The following is a 24,682-nucleotide window of genomic DNA, read 5'->3' on the forward strand; positions in this document are numbered from 1 at the left end:
AAATATTTCCTACTGCCTGGCCTTGAGAAAACAGGAATTTGGGTGAACCAAGTGCATAGTTTGAGAAAGCTGTTGTGAATACAAGACTGCTCTGCAGAAGTATACATTCTCTGTGGGAGGCTTTAGCAAAGTTTTATGCCTGGGTAAAAATGACTCCACTTTTGCACAGTACTTTTCCCATTTACTATAATGCAATATTTTATTTGATAAATCTGCAACAATGTTTGCACTAGAGAAAGTATTTGCTGTATTCACTACCCTTTTAGTTTTACCAGAATAAGGCGTTATGACATAAGAAGGGGATGGGATATTACCTTTAAGCAGTATGCCAATATGGCATATATACAGTGGATATGAAGCTTTATAGCATAGCTGAAGCTTAGCCACACAGACATTGTGTTCGCATTAGGTTTATGCACGGTAGAGCAAATCCATCACAAGGAGGAATGAGCCATTTTCAGAAGCCAATTATTTTCAACTCACAGAGCTGTGATAAAGAGAGTTATTGCCCTCAAGCATTAAGAACACAATTTACCTGATATAAGAGTGTTTTTGCTTCATAATAGGAAAGGACAGGCTCTGTTGCTTGGTAGTAGGCCTCAACTCTCTTCTTGATGATTTCTGTGGTATTATCCATGCGCTGGCTGGTCTTACTCCTCTTCTGAAGACGCTTAGTCATGGTCTCCACTGAACAATCCATCAAGAGTACGAGGCTAGGCTCCCTTATCTACAGTAGGTAAGAGAAATAGAGATGAAGGGATATGAGCTGACTTAAACCTAACTCTTCAAATTTTGCATGGTAACAGGTGAAATGTATTGACACTGGTAAATTCATAAATCCTCCTTACTCAGTATTCCTTTGTATGGTGATACATTTTGTTAACTGTATTCAACTTTTCCATATTCAGATCTAAAGGTATTTTTTTTAGTGTGATCTTATATCCTAAAAAATTAAACATGCAATGGTAGCATCTATAAATGATGGTTAATATATATTCTATGAAAACTATTATCTTTGTAGAAGAGTATTTAATACATAATTTATTGTGGAATTATTCAGCATCTACTCAAATATTACCGGGTTAATATCCAAAGGACTTGTCTGGGTAATTTTCAGATTACCTGGATGAAACCTGAAATCTAAATATTTCCCCCTGCTTCCCAGCTAAATTTTGTCCAGGTCACTCATTGCCTGCTGGATGAAAAGAGGCAATGCTGAGGGGAATAGGGGGTGCACTCCATGGGAGGGCTAAGATTTAGCTGGTGAGTGCTGATATTCTAGTCAGAGAAAGTTTGCTGGGTACATCTGACTGGAAAAATACAAGTCCTGAAATTACCCAGGTAATGTTAGCTGGGTATATTCAGTGGAACACTTATCCAGGTAAATTCTGCTGAGAATCCAGAGAACATTACCTGGGTACCAGCCTGCTGAATATCGACCCCTACCTATTCGGCATAAAGAACTCTGAATTTATTGCATAGAAAAAAGCACAAATAATGTAAAGCAGATGGAAGAACCATATGCATTTATTTCCAGATCTTGCTTTTTCAGAATTCAAAATAACAAATGGTTTTTGAACCTCATTAAGGATGCTGAACAAAAATAAAAGTGCTACGAGGGAGAACATTCCTCCATGATATGTCAGGCGGAGGCAATATTATTATTTTTTTTTTTAGTAATTGTAAACCAATAGGAAACTGCTGTTTTTCTTCCCAATTGCACAGACTGTACTGACTTGGCTTATTTTTAGCTAAAATGTACCACAGTTTTCATTGCAGGGCCATTTCAGCAAAGCCTACCTCCTTCTGCCTATCATATCTATAGAGAAATGCAAACGTTAGCTCCATAACTCAGTAAGAAAATAAGGCCAACATTATGAGCTGATATTACTTTTTGATTTGGAAAAAAACCCAGCATGGGCTTATAAACCTGTGTGGGGACAATAGCAATCTGCTAAAATGTTGTGCAAGGGAAGTGCAGTAGAGCACTTTGGCTTGAGGTGGGTTTAATTGACCCCTGAGAAATTGCTCTTCTCTTTATAGGATGCTCATGCTGTAGACCAGTGTGGCAGGATTGTTATTCAAACTAATGTAAGTTGAGATATGCATTCAAGACCAGCTTCAACAAATATTTGCAGTAAATTAATCTACCATAGTTGTATCTGCAAAATCACAAGGGGGAGTGACTGTAGTGGGTCACTGGGTATTCTTCTTATCACACATCTCTGTGCTCTTACGGCATAAATGTATAAGCATTGTTACTGTATTGTTTACACAGCACTGACTGTGTACAGGGCATTGTACAATGCAAATACAGATATAATGAATGATTAACACAAACTACTCAGTTACAGTAGATCAGGGTTCTCAACTGGATCCAGATTTTCAGGACAGGTTGATCCAGTCCTGGTTTTACTCCTTGCATGCAGGGACTTGTTCTCATTTAACTAGTGCATTCCATAAGAAAAAGCATGACTACAAGTCACTTGCATGAAGGGAAGTAAAACCAGGACTGGATCAACCTGTCCTGAAAATCTGGCAACCCTACAGTAGATAAAGGGGTTCCTTTCCCATAATAGCTTGTGCTCTAAGATGGCAAAATTAAAAAAAAGTATTAAAAAATGCATACATTATCCAGCTAAAGTTAGTCAGATAAGTTATCTGGCATATTCAATGGGATAAGCATTCCCATGAATTTACAGGGGGATTTTCAAAGCCCAGCAGTCGGAAATCCCAGCAGATACGCACGAGGCCAGGCTGAGTGCGCGCCAAGCGCATTTTCAAAATGGTCCAGCCATGTGTGTATCTACTGGTACATGTGGAAAAGCCGGGGTTTTGAAAAGGGGCGGGCTGGGGGTGGGGGTCTGGGCATGGCAGGGGCCGTCCAGGCCAGCGCCATTTTGCACTGTCCAGGTGAAGCGCGCGCCGGAGGAGCGGGTAAGTTCAACAACCAAAAAATTAGGATAGGCTTAGAGGTCAGGGAGGAGAGAAGGGAAAAGGGAGGAAGAATAGGTAGGGGGACAGGGAACTGGGCAAAGGCCCGATTGCGTCGTCATGTGTGTTTTAAACCCACCCCTGCGTATGCAAGTGGACACCTGCAAGTACACGCAGGAACCGTGTGCACATGAACGCGCACCTATAAAAATGTACCCCTTAGAAAATAAAGTTATTCAGCTGCCTTTAGGTGGGTAACTTTAAACCTAACAGGCTAGGAGGATAACTTTCAAAGAACTCTGCACAGCACAGAGATCTACAGTCGTATTTTACAACCCATGCGTTTTATAAAACGAATGCAATTCTAACCCGCAACACAGGTATGCTCATGCGCAAACACATGCAACGCATTGCTAGTGAGGATTTCAATGCATTGAACGTGTGTACTCTTCCCATCAATTTTAAAAATATTTTGCACTGTGAAAAAATTATTAGGACTTGCTCACGTAAAACCCAGCCAATAATGCACAATAAACAAGTTTGACATCAATTTTGCAAGATAATTGGCAAGTGCAAAATTATGCAAATAAGTTGCAAATGTACGCATGTAAGTCTCATAAAAATAGCAATTTATGTGCGCAACTGTTGGCTCCGCCCCAGAATACCCCTAGACTGCTCATAAGCGCAAAACCAAAAGTGCACACGGACTTTTGATGTTTATAAAATAGCAATTACATGAGCACAGGCTACTTATGTGCATCTATGCTAATTTTTTATGCCCATAACCTTTTGAATATTCACCCATGTCTGAATAACTAAGGGTGCTGCTTAATAAGCATTTTTATCAGGTACATACAATGGGAGGAAGCCTTAACTAAATAAGCTTCTAACTTTAATAACTTTAGTCTTATGTGGCTACATTCAAAGAATCCAGCCGGATAAGTGCTGATGGATTTAAAAATGAAAACAAGTTTAGGCCCAGGGGCCACATTGTTGGGCTGTGCTTAGGGCCTCAGTTGGCCTTAATCTGGCTCTGAGACAATGGCCCATAAGAAGAGCACCAGGAGGCAGGTGAGTTTGCCCCCCCTGGGAATCAAAGGGCAGCAGGAGGATTCCCAGTTTGTGGGCTCCTTCAGAATCTGGCACCCGGGGCACGGGCCTCTGTTGCCTATTCCTAAGTGCAGCCCTGACGGGGACACACAACCACTGCTTTATTTCTGGGCTGAGTACTTCGCCATAAGGGCAATAGCCAGTAATTCCAGCTTATCCCCCAGAAATGGATGCGGATGAACTGAAGAACACGCCTTTCTCCTAATCTGAAGTGAAGTGCTGGAGAAGCGTGGCACTGCTGATGATGTTTTTCAGATTCATGAGAGAGAGATCAGAATCTGTGCTTTACACGGTGATGACTCCCCCCCCAGGAAACAGTACCAGCCAGATATCAAATCCTGAATTACTCGTTCAGGTCAGGAGGCTTCGGGGCAGTGGGGGTGGGGGGTTCGGAGGGAGGGGTGTGTGTTAGACAATACCAAGAGCAGGATCCCTGAGGGATACTAATTAGTTACACGCTTAGCAAAGTGTCCGTCCAAAATACAGGCCCTCAGTGATTTAGGGAGATTGGAGCAATCAATAGTCGAGACTCTGTGGTAGACATTAACCAGCAGTGACAAATCGATGTTTTCCTCACCCTTTATGAACAACCGTAGCACGCTGTGCAGAACACAATTTTAGTGGTTATATCCATTATCTAGTCATTATACAAAGAAAGTCCTGTGTTGAATGTATGCTGCCAAAAATGACAGCAACACTTTGCTTGGTGTAACTAAGAGACAGTCGCCTATTGTATCTTTAGTACCTGAGAGAGACAAGCATTAGAAAAAGGCGCTCGGTGTCATTCGAGCAGTAACAACCACCTGGGTTCAAATATTTTGCAGCAGGGAGAATGAAAACAAATCTTACTACCTATGCATGGCAGAGAGGGTGCTTGATTCCTACCTGGGCCAATGCATTTAGGTTGCTCACCTTGTATTCAAACTCTTCTCCCTGTTTCACCTCCCGGGGAAAGCCGTCAATTACGAATCCCTTTGCTCCAGCCAAGTTAGCTGTCATAGCTTCTTTTAATAGTTCTAAAGTAATATCCTGCAGCAGACAGAAGAAAACCATGACTTGGAATGTGATCCTTAATTTTTAACCCTGCACACATGGATCCATTGCAAGATGTATTTCACTTTTACGCTCTGGGGCCTATTTACTGAAGTGTGCTAAAAATGTTCTCTAATGTGCATTTTTAATGCAATTTAGCTTCCCCTCCATGAATGAAGGACTTACCAAAAGGCCTTAAACTCCCACATTTGTGGTAACACATGTTACTGGCTGACAATGGGGCAAGTAGCCCGAAGTATTTCCCACCAGCACATACCTGCCCCTCCCCAGCAGATCTTTCACCACCTGGAGCAAACCGCGCCCCACCTGAACCTTTAAAAGCTACTAAGGCTCCCTACAAGATCCCCCCTTTCTCTCCTCCTTCAGCCTCCCTGCTCAATTGCTTCTGCCTTGCCAGCACCGAAACTGAAAATGGCGCTGGCTGACCAGAGGTTCCCCTTTGCTCCACGCATGACGAACAAAGGAGAACCTCAGGTCTGCTGACCCCATTCTGAACTTTGGCAGCCTGGGAAGTAATTGGGTGTGGACCTGGAGGCTCCTTTGACTGGGAGGTAATGCTCAGAAAAAGGAGGGGGACATGGGAAGATATAATCTAGCGGGGAGGGAACACTTTTTTTTGCTATTTGGGAGTGCAGCAGAGACAAAAGAAAGGTGGCAGGGTACCAAGGGCATTAAGGAATCTCCAGTGAAGGAAGGAGTTGCTTGATAGGGGCTCTGCTGGGGGAAGAGGATCTGATGCCAAGGGAAGGGGGGCTCCCAGGGCTAGCTGCCATACGTTAGCTTGCTGACTGGGGGAGGGCGTTGTTCCTTAGAGCATTAGCAGGCCAAAGGTAACTATAACTCTTGAGTACAGTACATTTCTGAGGCTTAATGCAGATCACGCCATTTATTAGGGATGTGAATCATTTTAGGACGATTAAAATTATCGTCCGATAATTTTAATATCGTCTTAAACCATTATGGAACACAATACAATAGAGATTCTAATGATTTATCGTTATAAATCGTTAGAATCATGAGCCGGCACACTAAAACCCCCTAAAACCCACCCCCGACCCTTTAAATTAAATCCCCCACCCTCCCGAACCCCCCCCAAATGAGTTAAATAACCTGCGGGTCCAGCGGCGGTCCGGAACGGCAGCGGTCCGGAACGGGCTCCTGCTCCTGAATCTTGTTGTCTTCAGCCGGCGCCATTTTCCAAAATGGCGCCGAAAAATGGCGGCGGCCATAGACGAACATGATTGGACGGCAGGAGGTCCTTCCGGACCCCCGCTGGACTTTTGGCAAGTCTCGTGGGGGTCAGGAGGCCCCCCACAAGCTGGCCAAAAGTTCCTGGAGGTCCAGCGGGGGTCAGGGAGCGATTTCCCGCCGCGAATCGTTTTCGTACGGAAAATGGCGCCGGCAGGAGATCGACTGCAGGAGGTCGTTCAGCGAGGGTTCCGGCGCCTCGCTGAACAACCTCCTGCAGTCGATCTCCTGCCGGCGCCATTTTCCGTACGAAAACGATTCGCGGCGGGAAATCGCTCCCTGACCCCCGCTGGACCTCCAGGAACTTTTGGCCAGCTTGTGGGGGGCCTCCTGACCCCCACGAGACTTGCCAAAAGTCCAGCGGGGGTCCGGAAGGACCTCCTGCCGTCCAATCGTGTTCGTCTATGGCCGCCGCCATTTTTCGGCGCCATTTTGGAAAATGGCGCCGGCTGAAGACAACAAGATTCAGGAGCAGGAGCCCGTTCCGGACCGCTGCCGTTCCGGACCGCCGCTGGACCCGCAGGTTATTTAACTCATTTGGGGGGGGTTCGGGAGGGTGGGGGATTTAATTTAAAGGGTCGGGGGTGGGTTTTAGGGGGTTTTAATGTGCCGGTTTTGCGATTTTTAGATTTTTAGATTTTTCACGATTTTTCACGATTTTTCACGATATTTTAGCCCCCCAAACGGCAACAATACGATTCCCTCCCCCTCCCAGCCAAAATCGATCGTTAAGACGATCGAGGACACGATTCACATCCCTACCATTTATCATGATCCATGTTAATCCATTTTAATATTAAGGAGCTTCAGACTATGCATTTGCATATGATGCAGCTAATTTTGTCTCACGTTCCACCAATTGTTTTTACCGTTAACGGTATTGCTCATGTAGGCATTACTGATAACGTGCATTGTTTGTAATACCATTGTACTATGTATTATTTCCTATCATAACAAGCAAGGTGGTGAGCTGTTGCCTTGGTTACAAGAACAGAGATTGTTTAGAGTTTAATTTTCATGGAGGAGACATTGACCATGCATGAGACATCCTTCACCTTTCGGGACTCTACGATTTACATTCCTAACACTGGTAAAGAAAGAGTGCTGTACGGCCAATCTCTAACTTGTTATCTTACTAGTCCAACTTCTCTTTCATTGCTGTTATGTTGGGTCCTGTCTACTTGTGATGCAAGGTCAATTCTTGTAATTCTAGCTGTGCATACAATATTTCCAGGAGATATTGCATGCTGTCAAAGAAAAGAAGTGCATGCAGCACAAAATGTGCAAAGACATTAATGACATAATGCTTATAACAAAATCTGAAATTCTGAATGCAAAGTTGGCACGTAACCTGCAACACAAAACATGTATCGTAAACTGCTTCAGAATTGTGATCAAAAGGTACAGACATGCCATGAGTTCACCACTCTTAAAGGTTTATTAAATATCCCCTTTGAGAATCAGCTGAGATGCAAACAGATACTCATATTTATTTGTTGTGATTTGTTAAGACAATTATACTCCCATGGAAAGTCTTCAGTTCTATCTAATATGTTATTGTTGATTACTGAACATGTGCTACATTTGGGCTCTTTCTAATCTGGAATCTGCCTCAAGGGACTGCATTTTGCTTTATTTGGGGAGGGAATCATAACACAAGTAATTTTGTCTGTAATACAATGTAATCTGGTGATACATGCTGCACTTGTATAACAAGTTGAAATACGTATGATTAATTACCGGTATACCAGACTGAAGCTTTTCATAGTTGCTTGAGGCCCTGAATGTTAATTCACACAAAGTCTTTGGCATGCATCTTTCCTACTCTATGCTAGACAAGGATTAAAATGACAAAAGAACAATCTCAATAATTTATATAGCAAGTTCATAAATATACTGAGAGCTCAAATGGATCTTTTCTTTTTTTTCAGTTAACAGAAGATGGAGATAAATTTAGTATATACGGAAATCTATTTCAGTACATTGATGCAAAGTCAAGACCTTTTCATCTTTGGCCTTTCTTATTGGAAGACACTTAGAGAAATACTCAGCTCTCTGTTGGGGGGAGGGGAGAGGAAGAGACAGGGGACGGAGAGTTGACAGCAACTTGACATTCTATAAAACAATATGTGGTTGACAAAGCTGGAATCCCAGCAGCGGCAGCAGCTCACCATAGGTACCAGTTCACCCTGCTCCATGATGTCTTTGATTAACTTGCTTCTCTCAGAGAAAGACGCCAACTCGTTTTGGAGAAGGTCGCCAGTGGACAGGTGTGTGAATCCATATCGCTGAACTAACTTTTCACACTGGGTTCCTTTACCTGAGCCCGGCCCACCTGAGGACAGAAAGATAATACATGGCAGAAAACTTTCTAATGGGCTCAACGGTTTAGTCTTTCTCATGGTGAATATGAACTCAATGACTAACGACAATTAAACGCTGGAAGACATTTCAGATAGATTAAAAAAAACATTTTTATGTTTTGATAATTAAGCAATGGGAGGTTAATTTGGATAAATGAGAACAAGTTCACACCTGCACTTGTAAATTTAATGACAGTCTGTAAACAATGATCTCCAACAAATAGATCAACTTCACATTTAAGTCTGATTATCATTAAACAAAGAATAGAAGGCAGGAATAATAAAGCCTTATTTGTCTGATACTTAGCCAGGAAGTTGTATATGTGTGTAGCCCCTGTCACACTGTTTCTAGAATTTTGGGGCATATTTGGGATTAGCGGGACAAGAAGACACCCCATTCTCCCTTTGGTTCTTTCCTGATGGGAGGGAGTCTTCAAAGGACTTAGGCATTTGGCATAACAAAATGCCACACAGTCTGCTCTTGTTCAAAATAAATCCTTTACTGGAGTAACTGATGCCCGTGAATAAATTCAGTAGCAGATACACTTATTTCTGGTGCACTTCATACGGTAACATGAATTGGAACACTCTCCTGAACAGACGAGCTTCTGCTAACTCCTTTCAAGCAGCAACTCTGAAAGCAGATCTCCCAATCTGGCAGTCTTTACTCTGACTCCAACTAGAAATTCATCCTGCAAACTACAAGGCAAATCTTCAGTGAAATGTAAGGGACATGGGACAAACTCCCCTTTCACTATTCTTCACCTCTTTGGTTCTCTCAGGGATCCAAGAAAATCTTATCACTTGGAAGGCCTGATGGCTTCGACCTTGAGCCTTGGTCACCTTCCCGGTATGGAAGACTGGATGAAAGAACATGAGCCTCAACATGACACCTCTTACTGGGGAGTGCCAGGGCGCACTACACACACCTGTCTCTGCCATTGCACGTTCAGTGTCTGTGAAGTCTTGGATGTACACAATAAGAGACACTTTGGGAACACACAAGTATATATTTCTCTTTCTCTGCCTCTATGTCTGTATTTATCTGTCCATTTTATAACCAATGCCAATAATGGAGTCATAAGATTTGTACTGTTGCTGAACATCTATATATGAGATTTGCTTTGAAATCATGGAAGATTCCTTTTGCTTTTGGCGTTTATTAAATCTGTATAATTATAAACCTTCTACATTTTCATCGTACTACCACATACTAGAATATATGAAACTTTAAATACTCAGAACACAACAGGAAAAATTACAGTTAAAGAATGACATTTTGGCATATATCAAATTTTTTAAATTTCACAAATTTTCATTATCAGAAAAAGGCAAACAAGGTGCAAAACTTCCAACACAAACAAGGACATACTAGAGATGTGCAGAAGGAAAAAATTTGTTTCGATTCTTATTCATTTCGCCAGGACCCAAATGCGTTGCATTCATTTCATGGGGGAAAACCCAATTCGTTTGATTCATTTTATTCGTTTTCTGGTCCCCCATTAAATTCAATGGGGGAAGTATTTGCAGCCTATTTTTGGCTGCAGAACTGGGGTTTACTTATTAATTCTGATGAAACTTCTGGGGAGCAATCATCAGAACGAGAAAAGAGCTCCAAGGTACTTAGACTGTGGCAAAGTGGCACCAAAGTGGCATGAATAGCCTAAGGCACTGTAAAGGGGCAAAGGGGTACCAGGAGTGGCAAGAGTGCTTTAACAGAGGTGCAAACACACCAGTTGCATGAACCCTCGAAGGCAGCACGACAGGCAAAATGGCAAGACAAGTGGCATCAACATCCTACAGCACAATGAAGGGGGAACATAGCAAGCAGAATGGGTGAAAGAAAAAACCACAAGGTGCCAATAAAGGGACAAAGCAGCAGAAAGACTAGCACCAACACACTGAGGAACCATGATAGTGGCAAGAACACCACAAGGAGTAGAGTGAGTCATCTGGTGTATGGCAGCAAGGGAGAGTGGCAAAAGGTTGATAGGGGCAAGACTGGATGGCAGAGCAGAGGTAGTCAGGTCGCTGTGGTTTTGATAGGGGCTAGACAGGCTGGCAGAGCTGAGGTAGTCATGTCGCTGTGGTGTTGATAGGGGAAAGACAAGGAGGCAAGACAAGACGAGGCTCAGCTTGTGGCACGACTGTCAACCGGGGCGTACTGTTCACCTGACCATCTTGAAACACGGACCAAGGAGTCTAACACGTGTGCTAGGACCTGAAACATGATGAACTATGCCTGGGTAGGGTAGAGCGTTGCTGCTGTGCACAGGGCCGGTGCAAGGGTATTAGGCACCCTAGGCAAACATTACAGACTGGCGCCCTACCCCCACCTCCCTATACACAATTTTAATGTATGCATTTAACACATATTTTACATGAAAAGTGACATTCTGAGGTAAAATTAATATATATGTTATTGTGATAATTCCATGCACTGTTGGATGCCAACAAGAAAACTTTGCATCTTGGAATTCATATGGCATCATACCTATTGTGATATATTTCAGCATGGTCCTCCCGTATCAACACAGTACAATCTGCCAACACTCAAAGAATAACAACCCTACCTATGAAAAAGAATACCACAAATATTACACCAGAATCTAAAATATCAATACACCTCCTATCAGGAAAACAGAACAGGCCAAGCTAAAGCTACTACAGATCCCTAGAGAGAAACCACATATTAAGAGAATGCTTCATCTCAGTCTTTGCATGCAGAACACAAACCCTCACCAAATACAGAATAAAGCCACATAAGGTATAAGTAGAAATGTGCAGAATAATGGAATTGTAAAATTCTTTTTTTTCTATTTTATACAAGAGTTTCTTGTAATTGTTGAATTTAAAACTGATAAAGAATTAAAAAAAAAAGAAATGTGCAAACAACTGAACTGTAAAACGCATCATGCCAGACTCTATACAGTGTAACAATGGAAAAACAAAAATTTCACCATTCCTCATGAAACAATCAACAAAATCAAGATATATAAAACATTAATCATAATAGTAAAATCATACTAATAAAATAATTTCAAAACAGCTGATGAACAGAATGTCAAATAATTAAAGACTCATGCAAATTTTGAAAGCTTTACCAAACACCAATAAAATATTTCAAACAGCAGACACATCACACAGTACCCAATAATTAAAATGGTAGTCAATCAAGAAAAATGAACTTAAAAAGCCCTCTCCAGCAGTTTTCCTACTCCTTTCCCTTGCAGGCCACACCAGAAGCAGCAGTAGCTGCTGAAGCTGCCTCACGGTCCTCTTCCTTAGGGACCACAACCAGTCTCTCCTGTCTCACACACACACACACCAGTCACACCCTCAGGACCAATTTCTGTCTCTCGCACACCAATCATCTCCCCAACCAGTCTCTCTCTCTCACACACACACCAGTCATCTCCCTGATCAGTCTCTCTCACACACACACACGACACTTCTCTGGCCAGTCTCTCTCAATCACACAATGCTCTCGCTCTCTCTTACTTACACAGAAGCTCTCAATCACACACGTTCTATTTCACTTCCAAATAGGCTCAATCACACACATGCCCTCTCTCACAGCCACAAGCAGGGGCGGATTGAGGGAAAATAGTGGCCCGGGGGATTTTTCTCCATACTGGCCCATGGGTACCCAATTACATATACAATATAATTTACATATATATGTACACACCCCTATATTTCGGCATGATCCTCCCGTATCAACACAGTACTATTTGCCAAAACTCAAAGAAGAACAACCCCACCTATGAAAAAGAATACCACAAATATTACACCAGAATCTAAAATATCAATACACCTCCTATCAGGAAAACAGAACCGGCCAAGCTACTACAGATCCCTACAGAGAAACCACATGCTAAAAGAATGCTTCATCTCAGTCTTTGCATTCAGAACACAAACTCTCACCAAATACATAATAAAGCCACATAAAGTATAAATAGAAATGTGCAGACAAAAAATAAACTGTAAAACGTATCACGCCAGACTCTATACCAGGAGTCAGGAACCTATGGCTCGCGAGCCAGATGTGGCTCTTTTGATGGCTGCATCTGGCTCGCAGACAAATCTTTAATAAAAAAGTAAAAATCTAACAAAATCCCCCACCCTCCTGACGCCCCCCAAGACCTCCAAAATTAATTTACTACAACCCCCCCCAAGACCTGCCAAAAGTCCCTGGTGGTCCAGCGGGGGTCCAGGAGCGGTCCGGGAGCGGTCTCCTGGACTTGGGCTGTCGGCTGCCAGTAGTCAAAATGGCGCCGACGGCCCTTTGCCCTCACTATGTCACTGGGGTCGACCAATGGCGGCGGTAGCCCTTGTGACATAGTAAGGGCAAAGGGCTGTCGGCTGCCAGTAGTCAAAATGGTGCCGAAGAAAAGAAGATGGGCGCTGCCCAGCCAGCCCCCGCTTGAGGCTGGCTGGGAGGTGTCCATCTTCTTTTCTTCGGCCTCTGCCACCGGCCTCGATTTTAATTTGGCCTCCGCCGGCTTGGTCTCCAGCAGGGGCTGGTTGATCTTCTTTTCTTCAGCCTCCTCCGGCCTCAATTTTTATTTCTTCAGGCCCCCGCTGGCTTGGTCTCCAGTGGGGGCTGGCTGGGAGGCACTGAGGCTGGGCTGAGGAAGAGCCACGTGGTCGAGATCAGCTAGACCGGCCCACTGGGGGAAGCCCGATCCCCCGATAGGCCAATCCGCCCCTGGCCACAAGCCAGCCAAAAACATGTTCCATCTCTCTCACCATACACATTGACATACACAAGCACCCTCCCTGACTCACATATATACCACACACATATACAGAAGCACCCTCCCTATCTCACATACATGAAGAACCTTCCCTGTCACTCACACAGAAGCACCATTCCTTTCTCACATACACACACAGAGAAGCTCCATTCCTTTCTCACATATATATCACATTCACACACACAGAAGCACCATTCCTTTCTCGCATACACACACACACAGAAGCACCATTCCTTTCTCGCATACACACGCACACAGAAGCACCATTCCTTTCTCACATACACATACACAGAAGCACCCTTCCGATCTCAAATACATATACACACAAAGGCCCCCAGCTGAACAGCTCGTCTCCATCAGCGGCTGGCTGCTCCAGTCTTCATTTCACCGGCAGTGGCTGGCAGCGGCCATCTTCTTTTCTTCGGCCTGGTCTTGGGCAGCGGCTGGCTGCATCGATCTTGTTTTCTTCAGCCTCACCAGTCTGCTCTCCGTCAGTGGCTGACTGCGCCGGTCTTCATTTCTCCGGCGGCGGCGGCAGCTTGCAGCGGACATCTTCTTTTCTTCGGCCCCACCGGCCTGGTTTCTTCATTTCTTCGGCTCGGCGCCCTCAATGACCGGAGCAGAGGAGGCCACGTGATCAGCTAGTCCGGCCCACCGGGGGGAAGCCTGATCCCCCGATAGGCCAATCTGCCCCTACTCTCACATGGCCTTCTATTTCAAACGGCCACTAAAACACTGTGGCGCGAACAAAAAGAATGAAGCTAATGATATGTTGCATTCGTGGGGGTTCGCCATGCATTTCGCGGACCCACGAATGCAACAAATAGGGACCTATAAGTTGCGGATTGCGCATTCATTCAAAACTGCGCCTTTCATACACTATAGAGTTCATACCTTTTCTGGTGACAATCACCCTCAGTGTCATCCGAGAATAACTGGATGGGCGTACAATTACTCACTTGCCCCATGGGAAGAAGACATTTTCAGAAGTCTTTGCATTTTACACGATTTTTCTTCTCTAATTGTCTTCACAGAGATGCCAATGTGCAGTTTTTCAGGAAGAAGTTGCAATTTTTGGCGTGTAATTTTTCTATCAAGTCTCCCACACAAATGAGATAAGGAGAAAATTTACATGTATAATTTTGTTTTGGGGGACATTTCAAATAAGAGAACTACATATCAGTGAAGTATAAGGGGTTGTTTTTTTTACAAAATCTGGTTCATGTGTAAGAAGTGCAATTTATGAGCATAACTTGCTGTTTTTATGCATGGACCGGACTTTGTGAAAAACTGTGCAGTGTAGTACCTCACTCTCAAAGATGTGTAGTTAACTTTTCTGTGAAGTTGCCTGTAAGGAAGTTACATGTGCAACTTTTCTATCAGGCTCATTTGCATGCAAGACCTGCCAGAAATTTACACGTGGACACTCATTACTTCTGCGTGAAAAAGCTGTACAGCTTAGTGCATTGACCTCTTAGGGGTACAATTTTAAAGAAGCGTGCATGCGTCCATGTGCATGTGATTCCCGGCATGCGCATATTATAAAATCGTTGGGCCGTGTGCACTTGTGTGCTGGATTTTGTAATCTGCGGGCATATGTGCAGGCAGCGAGCGCAAGGGGGATAGACATTTGCAAATTTCGCATAGTGACGCATCCCACCCTTCCCCAGTTCCCTCCCAGTTTGCTCGAATGAAGGCTTGGCTGCACATTTTACTTTCTGTATCGCGCAGGAATAACTAATAGCGCCCACAACATGCATTTGCATGTTGTGGGCGCTATTAGTTTTGGGGGGGGGGGGGGGGTTGGCTGCGCATTTTCGACACGCTATTACCCCTTACTATATAAGGGGTAAAAATAGTGCGTCGAAAATGTGCAGCCAAATGCAGGCTAGCAGTGCGCGCCGCCGGAGCACACTGTACTGTATCGGCCTGTGTATAAGGGGTAAAAATAGCACGTCGAAAACACGCGGCCAAACGCGGGCTAACGGAGCGCACTGTACTGTATTGGCCTGTGTGTTTGCCTGCAAAAGAACATTTTAATGTGCTTTACTGCTAAAATGCACACATTTATTATATCTTGCAGCGCAAAAGCCAGGGCAAACACTGCTGCAACAATCCTAGGTGTATCTTTGAATACTCGCAGTATCGAGAGAGACAGCCATTTAGTAGCAACTGTGCAACATTAAACCAAATCTGGAGATACCTCCAAAGCAATCACTTGTGATTTTTTATTTTAATATACATTTGTACTTTAGAAGTACAGAATGGTGATAGAGATTTGCACAGATAAGTATTTCAGACCCCTACCCACCCCTCCCCCCAGCAAATACAAAAGATGGAAACTTGTAGGTTGATGGCCAATTGAAATTTACTGGCATTTTCTACAAAACTGGGAAAAATAAATCCCTGTAATCTCAAGGGAAAAAAATTCTTTATCACCACTCTATCTTACGCTGTAAGAGAAATACAAGATAAAAGACCTCAAAGGCCTCATTCATCTGTGCTGAAATGATTAAAAACCTTAACTAAGCAGCATCTGCCTTGTCTTCTCCCACCTACATGAATGTTTCAGATTTATTTTACTTTAGTTTGAAAAAATGGGAGACGGCAGTAGCCAGTTCATGTTCCGCTCTGTGCGTTTGTAAAATGAACTTTCAAGCCATCTTTAAAAAAAAAAAAAAAAAAAAAAAAAGCAAGCCCCCAGTCTTTTGTGAAGCTGCATAAAAGCCCGGATGGCTGAGCGTTTCCCAGTAACAGGGTGACTGATGTTACTTGGTTTGCGTGCTGCTGCAGAAGATAATTTTTTCAGGTTTAAATTTCATCCTTTCTGATTTCAAATATGTCAGGAACATTAAACAGCTTAGCAATTCCAGTAAAATGGTACCAGATGGAGTCTCCCATTCAGAGGAAAAACGTACAGCACGTGCTGTTCCTTCTCTAAAGTAATTTGTGGTTTCCCATAAATTATTCGCACAGCGTTTTTCTAATCTTTACAGGAGTAGCCCAACAGCAATCTTGTTTCCCTGTTCTAGTTAGCTTTCGTACAGGGCAAGGAATTGCCGTGATTCCAGTACCTTCAGGCCCTTTTAAAGACTGACTCAGATGATGTGATACGATTCTGCTGCTACAGGAGACAACCTGAGCAAAATGTGCTCCCTGTAAATATGTTTCTCAAGCAGGATGCCTCCACGTCCATCGCTGTGGGAACCCTAAGGGGGGGTCATTCTCTAACACTATCGCAAGCGAAAAGGGCGGAGTCGGCCCCGGAAGAGGAGAAGCCGGGGCAGCACCGGGGCCGATGCTGCGGACACATCGCTGGCGGCGAAAGGTAAGATTCCTTATCGCCGCCAGTTTCGCGCCAAATAACCGCACCTTTTATGGTGTAGTTATTCGGCACGAAAGCCGGCAGCAATCGCACCGCGGAGGTGCGATCGCTGCTGACTATCGCAGGACCGCCCCCCCCCCCCCCGCCAGATTCTCTAAGGGCTGCAAAGTAAGAAGTAAAAGCTGAACCTTCCTCAAACAGGTGGATCAGCTAAGCTGGAAAAATGTGATTACCTAGCTTGGCAACAAGGCGAGCACTTCTGTTTGCTTCCTTGTCTGTTTCAGGTGCCCTGTTCACATTTGTAAATTAAAGCTGCAGCAGTTAATTGCTTATCAGTGTTTGACTGCTTATTTGTCTGTCTGAGATGGAGCAGGGAGTGTCAGGCCTGCCCGTGTTACAGCACATTTCCATTCATCAAGCAAACAATAAGAGCACAGAAGGGGGGAAGTAGACGATTTCCAACACTTATGTATAGTATAAATATATTCTATGCCCTTTTTAATATCCATTTCTCCTTTCTTTCCTCCTCATCGTTAATATCATTTCTCCTTCTTTCCTCCTCCCTTATGTTTTTTCCTTATAATTTTATTGTGCCAACATAATTATTTTATAACTGCTGCAATTTTACTGTGCAGTTTTTCAGTTGACAACCCCCCTCCAAGTTGCTCTTCTCCCTGTTCCATGTAATTCGTTATGTTCCATGTTTACCGATATGATGTATCTACGAATACCGGTATATAAAAGCAGCTAAATAAATAAATAAATAAACACTATTTATTTAAAAACTTTTATATACCGGTATTAGTATGCATACATCATACCGGTTTACAATGTAACTTTAAAGGCAGAAATTACAATGAACAGGGAGGGCGAACAAGGAGGAGTATACAAAGAGCAGGAGGTGGAGGAATTAAAGCAATAAATAAAACTGCAACGGACTATTTACAGGAATATACAAGGCGTAGGCAAGATACTTACACTAGGGGTGTGAATCGTTTTTCTGACGGATGAAAATATCTTACGATATTTTCTCATCCGTCAGAAATCAGGGGGGGGGGGGGTCCCCGAAAGCGATAGGAAAACCCCACGAAAAACCCCAGGACAGCCGGAAAAAAAAAAAGCGGTCCCGCCAGAAACGAAGATTTCCCGCGGTTCTAGTATGAACACAATTCCAGAGCTGATTCACATCCCTAATAAACACTATCTTGAAGGTATCAGTGTGGTGAGCAATTTATCGCTAAAGATTCCAGATAAGTTATCACGGATATTCAGCGGCGTGCTACTGAACACAGAGATAGATAAAGCCCTTGCTAGCCGGATAAGCTCATCCAGCTCGATTTAGGACTGCTCTACAAGCACAACCAGACCTGGCCATATAGACAATATTGGGATAAGTTAACTTAAACCCCATCCTAGAATGCCCCTGGAATGCATCCAATTTATCCGGTTAAGTTTAATCCAGCCAAACAGTTATCTGGATAAATCAGAGCCGTTCAGAGTGGCAGGAAATTTAAAACTTGTGGTTTGTCTAGCTCAGTGCTGAACTTAGCTGCACAAACCATCTGGATATTGGGCTCAATGAAATTTTCCTGGCGAATCTGTGGGAAATCAAAATATTCTCTCGAACCTGAAACCAGGCTGAAATGAGGCTGGTTTGCATTTGACCTCAAATTAGTTTACTAAGCATTCCTTTTGGGTGAATACCTCTTAGTACGTATTCTGCGGGTGATTCATCTTTGCAGGTGTAGATCCTATCCCTGTCTCCTAGCCTGGGGTCAGTCATGGGCCACATCGGTGTCCAACACTGTCCATGCTCCTGGATACTTCCCATACAGTGGGAGAAAGAGCCATGCTTTCAAGGACCTTAAAAGGTTCACTCTACCTGCAGCTCCTCTGTAACCAGTCCAGCAAAGGAGCAAACCACATGCCACACTGTATCTGTTGTTCAGAAAATAAAATCCTTTATTTTATTGCAGGAAACAAAACTCCACAGCAGGTACACTAAGGTTTAGCCTACACCCAGTACAGAAAGAAAGAAACACAAGTCACAGGTTTCAGCAATAGCAAATGCAGCACCCCCGACAGGTAGGCGTTCTGGGTCAGGAACAACCTCCCTGGGCACTTCTCCTGGTACCTGCTCCTCTAGATTCAGCTCGCTCTCTCATTCTTTCTCTTCCAATATCCAAAAGCAGATGAGTCTCTGACTGACGCCTTCCTCTCGGGACCTTCCCCTGTTAGGCAGTCTTCCTTCTGACTGCCGCAAAGGACAATCCTCTTTCTTCAACCTCTGAAGAAATCCCTTTCAGACAGAATAAGGAATTTGAGTTTAACCTCATCCTCTAATCTTCAGAATATCTCCAGAATCTATCTTTCGACCTCAAGACCAGACCTCCCCAATCCTGTAAGCCTGGGCACCCTGTCTTTGAGCCCCAAACACCCTCCCAGGATAGGAGGCACCCTCCAATACCTCCCCTTGAGAGAGGCACCCCTGCAGAATCCTAAACCATAAGGGCACGGGAGTTTTGTTAAATTCATGACACCTCCCACTGGGGAGTGTCAAACCTCTTCTATCACTCTCACTCCACGCTGGCATCACGCACTTCATGCAGTGTCCGTGGAGACAGCGATGCTACTCTAGTAAGGGGGCAGTTTGGGGACCCCCCTTACATAGAAATTCCCAGCTCTTATTGATTTGAGAAGAGTCATGTGATAAATCAATACATTTCTACAGTTTATTGCCTTAGACATGAACAGCCCTGAAGTCTGGGTCAATTTTAACAAGCAGAACTGCAGTTTTCACGCTGTACTGTAAATACACTAGAGATTTCTCAGTGAAGAAGGCTAGTCATGTGGGTGCTACTTCCCCATAGCAGTATTAACAAAAACTGGTTAGATAATTAGCCGATCAATTCCCCCACCATCCTAAATTCATTAGGGTAGAACAGTGGTAGGGCAAAATCTGTGAAAACGTATCAGTCTATAATTAGCATTAGTATTTAACTAAGGAAATGACCTGACAGCCATCTGAAAACAGAGTGTGAAAACACTGCGTGATTGTCACACCTTCCTGCGAGATACACTGAATAATACTTACTGTCTATGGTTTAACACATCTCCAAGGAACCAGCGAGACATGCAGAACAGAGAGAAAACAAATACAGGGAAAATGTAATCCTGGGGAGGAGATTACAGGTATGCAGCTTTCATGGCTTTTGCGTCTCCTCTGAGCTAAACTAGCAGCTTCTTTTCCAATCTCTGTGCTAGCTGAGGGGCTTGCCCTTCCGGGAGAGAAGAAAAAATGATTTTATCAGATGGCACGCCATACTACACAGAAAGCAAAGTAGGGGAAGGATAATTATAGAAATGAATAATTTATAAGTACTCCCTCTTACATATTTGAAGATTGCAGACTCTTACCTGAGCAAAAATATCCTAATAAGTAATTATTTATCTCATTAAAAAAGTACTGCGAAAGTAAGAGTTTGTGGCACCTGCTTGGACTTAATAGAAATAATTGCCAAGTGAAATATGCAAACTAAAGCAAGGAAATGATGCCTGTGAAACTCTTTCATGCCTAAGGCTGCCTTTAGGCATATGCAAACTAGAGAAGATTATAAAAACAATAATAAGGACATTTTAGAGCTGATGTACTAAAGCATGGTAATTTCGGTAGGTTACCGCAGGTGAATTATAATCGTGCTATTTATAAGGGGAAAATATCATGTGGTATTTTCACCATGTTCATGTGTGGTATCCTACTTACCAAGTAAAACGTTTGAGAAACAAACACTTGCCAGTTATACCTAGGGCCAGCAACAAGCTAGTCAGGGATACACCGTTCCTTCAGGATCAGTCAATAAAAGCCTGGCAATCAAGGCCACCTGTAAACTGTGCTCCTGAGGATTTGGAGAGAGACTGGAAGAAGAAAGGAAGGGTAGAAGGAAAAGAAGTAGAAGCCAAGATTTCAAAAGAGGAGGCAAGAGAGAAGGAGGAGAGGATGGAAAAGGAAAGCAGAGTGGCTTACCGGTAACAGGTGACCTGAGGACAGAAGGATGGCAGTCCTCACACATGGACTTTCTGAAGGCAGTTTATGACCGGTCAGGCCAGCTCAGATAATTACAAGATGTTGTTCCCTGAGCTCTTCCCATTAGAAGACCCAAAATTATATGTTAGGGAACCTAATATATTTAAATCCAGTTGACAATATCAGTGAGAGAAGCTCAACTATTCCCAGAACCTAGAGGTTGCTGTAGAGTCCCCGGCATAGAGGAGGACCCCAACTACTTTAGGATCCCATAATTGTTCCCCAAGAAAAGGGATGGGAAGGATAGCTCAAGTAACTTTAGGTGTGCCCAAAGAGAAGATGAGTTACTTAAATTTGCATGGGAACATAAAATTTGTAGACTGGAAGCTAGTCCCTGGATCTGAGGGATGTAATCCAACTCTCTCCTACTTCATAATGAAGAGGGCTTAGTGTAAAAGCAAAAGGAAAACTAGAGGGTGAAATCTTTCAGCAATGTTTGGTGCCCCAGCCCTATCATGAAGTGCTGCATCTCCTAAGGGACCATCTAGGGGACAGAAAATTTGGGAGAAATTCTTGTCCCTATTGTTAGTCCTGTCCTACATGCCAGCTAACCAAACTCACTAGAGTTCGAGCAGCACCCCTGGTGCCAAAGCCTATCATAGAAACTCCCTTTGAAAAAATTGCTATGGATGCCTTGGACTAGCTATGGAAAAAAAATATTTGTCATCCTTGACTAAGCCACCAATATCCAGAGGCTGCACCCCTGCAGAATATTAAGGCTCAAATGGTAATGACTGCCTTGATAGAGATCTTCTCCTAGACTGGATTACCCAAAGAGGTACTGACCAATCAAGGGTCCTCATTCGTGTCTACAGTGATGAAGCAAGTTTATGCCTTACTGGGTGTGAAAATACTTTGGACCTCAGTCTACAATCCACAAATCAATGAGCTAGTGGAATGCTGTAACAAAACCCTCAAACAAATGTTGAGGAAGTTTATTTTGGAAGATGGCAAGAATTGGGACTTCTTGTTGCCCTATATATTGTTTTCAGTCCAAGAAATTTCCCAAAGATCAGCTGGGATTTCCTCGTTCAAACTACTCTATGGGAGAAGACCAAGGTGGTTCACAGATGTAACCTGAGAGACCTGGGAGGAGGAACTGACTTCAGGATAGAACCTGGTGGACTAGATAATCTGGACTGAGGAATGCTTATGAAGGGCAGAGGAAGCTGCATGCCTATGTCTTGAGATGGCCCAAGCCGAGGAATATAATCATATGCTGTTCAGTGGATCTTCCAGTCCAGGAACTGTTTCCATCTTCAGAATATAAATTACTGTCCCGCTGGCAAGGCCTTTATGAGGTAGTAGAGAAGACAGGTTCCATGGACTACAAGGCAGTCCAACCAGACAAAAGGAAGAAGGCCCAAATCTTCCATGTGAACCTCCTAAAGAAGTGGGTTGATGAACTTGTGGCCTTGTTCAGGGAGAGGACTTTGACCTAGAAATCTCACCAAACCATGGATTATTACAAGTCTTTTTTGGAGACCAGCTCTCTACTCTACAAAAAGTGAATCTAGACTAACCGGTAAACTGGAATAAAGGTGCTTTTTTCGATATTTCAAGGCAAACTCATCTTGCTTGTCACAATATTATTACATCTTCAAGAATGGTGATTTGACAACAGCCATATCAGATTCCAGAGGCCAGGCATCACATTGTAGAGGCTACAGTGAAGGAGATGCTCCAACTCAGAGTAATAGAAGAGTCCAACAACTGGTCCTTGTCCATTGAACTTATTACCAAACCAGATAGCAGCATCCACTTCTGCATTGACTTTAGGAAAGCCAATGAGGCTTCAAGGTTGCATGCATATCTGATGCCCTGTGTAGATGAAGAAATTGAGTGGCTGGGGGACAGCATAGTTTATATCCACACTGGACTTTACAAAGGGATACTTGCAGATGCACCTCACTCTGGCAGCAAAAGAGAAAACAGCTTTCTCTACACCAGGACACTTCCAGTTTACAGTTCTGCTCTTTGGACTTTATGGAGTTCCAGCTACATTCCAGAAATTACCTGCTACGTTCCAGAGATTGCCTACTACGTTCACACCATGGTTACACTGAGGCCTACCTTGACAACATTGTCCTCTATAGTGGTCACTGGAAAACACATTTAATCCAATTACAGGCAATGCTTACATAGAGGTATCCTGCTAAGTGCAAGATAGAATATAAGGACAATATTTTTTTCTGGGATCTATAAATAGCTTTCCTTATTTGTTCACAGCAATGCTTCTGAATTTAAAAAATGTCCTCTATTTAATCCTTAACACCATGGAAAAATGTAGATATTTGCTCATTTTTTCACAAAATGTTTTTTGTTAGTAGTTTCTTTCCCTTTCCCCCTTTCTTGGGGGCTTATACACTCTAATTTATATATTAAGATGTATAAATTATATTAAACATTTGCTAAATAGTAATTTAAAAAAAGACTGCACCGCATTTTATAAATTGATACATAGGGGGAAATGTCTAAACAGTCTTCATCAGCATGTTCATGACCATATTTGCCAAACAACCCTGAAATCACTTATTGTGGCTGCAGTAAATAATTAGTACATTGTGCAAAGCATTTATTGTGCCCTGAAGGCATTTTGGGGTACATATTCAGTTATTCTCTGGATACCAAAGTTAGCCGGATAAACTTATCCGGCTAACTTTGGAAGTATATTCAATAGTGCAGTTCACTAGTGAATATAGTCGGTTATCTTAAAGTTAGCTGAATAACTTTATATGGCCATCTTTAGGATTTATTTATTTATTTATTTATTTATTTATTTATTTTTAATTTTTATATACCGAAGTTCTAGTAGGGACTACAAATCACTCCGGTTTACATAAAACGAAGAACTGCTCAACAGATAGCGGAGCTTTACATGGAACCGTATAACATATGGAACAGTATAACTGGTTGACAATTTAACATAGTGCTAAATAAAGTGATAATATTTTAACTGGTAATAAATAAAGAAATATAATATTTTATATAAGAAGTATAACTATTTAACGTAGCAATAAATATAAATATAGGCATACTTCTTTGGAGTGACAGCCAGCCAGATAATTTATCCAGCTAACTCTAAATAAAGGAGTTAACTGCTTAACTTATCTAACATAATTCCTATCTGAAACGTCCCTGTATCCAGCTAAATTTTAGCCAGATAAGATATCCATCTAAAATTTAGCCAGATAAGTACCCAAATATTCATTTAACTAGATAACTAGATCCTTTTATTGTATGGAAAAAAATGTTTAGTACATAGGCCTCTAAATGCCTTTTGGTACTTTATATTGATCCCTGACTAGTCCAACAATTATAGCTGTCTGAACTTCAGAAATAATTTTGAAGTGCATCTTGGATTTACCAGCGTTTGTACAGAAGTGCTCCTTGCGCGCATATGATCTTGTTGACACATACTCTTCTAGATACCAGAATACCACATTAGAACCTGACATTGCTGATACAAGTGCATATTTAAGGGAGAGAGCCAATAGTATTGCCTACTTTCCTTTATTAATTTCCATTGATTATTCCTGAAACCTTGATTTATATATACACACTTTCACCATAAATCATATCCTCAAGAAACTTAGATACTGGAACAGTACAACAGGCATAACTGGATAAAATTAACGGGAAAAAAGACATGAGAAGTCAGAAGAGGTTCTGGATTGGCTCTTGCAGTTACCCATAACATAACATTTACATCCTAGAATACACATTTCAGATGCCCAAGCTCCTGTGTTGGGATCCAAAATGGCTTCCCTGGCTGTTCAGATGCTGTGCTGGAGCCTGGAATAAT

The 24,682-nt window shown here is 42.8% G+C and overlaps 1 protein-coding gene across 1 annotated transcript in view; it reads right to left on the reverse strand.

The window, feature by feature from the left end:
- AK5 (adenylate kinase 5) overlaps positions 1–24,682 on the reverse strand; it is a 273,170-nt gene that overhangs the window by 32,894 nt on the left and 215,594 nt on the right. The window contains exons 10-12 of the mRNA XM_029618848.1: positions 8,517–8,680; positions 4,957–5,073; positions 536–727 (exon numbers count right to left, since the gene is read on the reverse strand). Coding sequence (XP_029474708.1) covers positions 536–727; positions 4,957–5,073; positions 8,517–8,680 — 473 coding nt within the window. The remainder of the gene's footprint in view (positions 1–535; positions 728–4,956; positions 5,074–8,516; positions 8,681–24,682) is intronic.

This window comes from Rhinatrema bivittatum, chromosome 10 (assembly GCF_901001135.1).
Source record: "Rhinatrema bivittatum chromosome 10, aRhiBiv1.1, whole genome shotgun sequence".
Taxonomy (NCBI): domain Eukaryota; kingdom Metazoa; phylum Chordata; class Amphibia; order Gymnophiona; family Rhinatrematidae; genus Rhinatrema; species Rhinatrema bivittatum.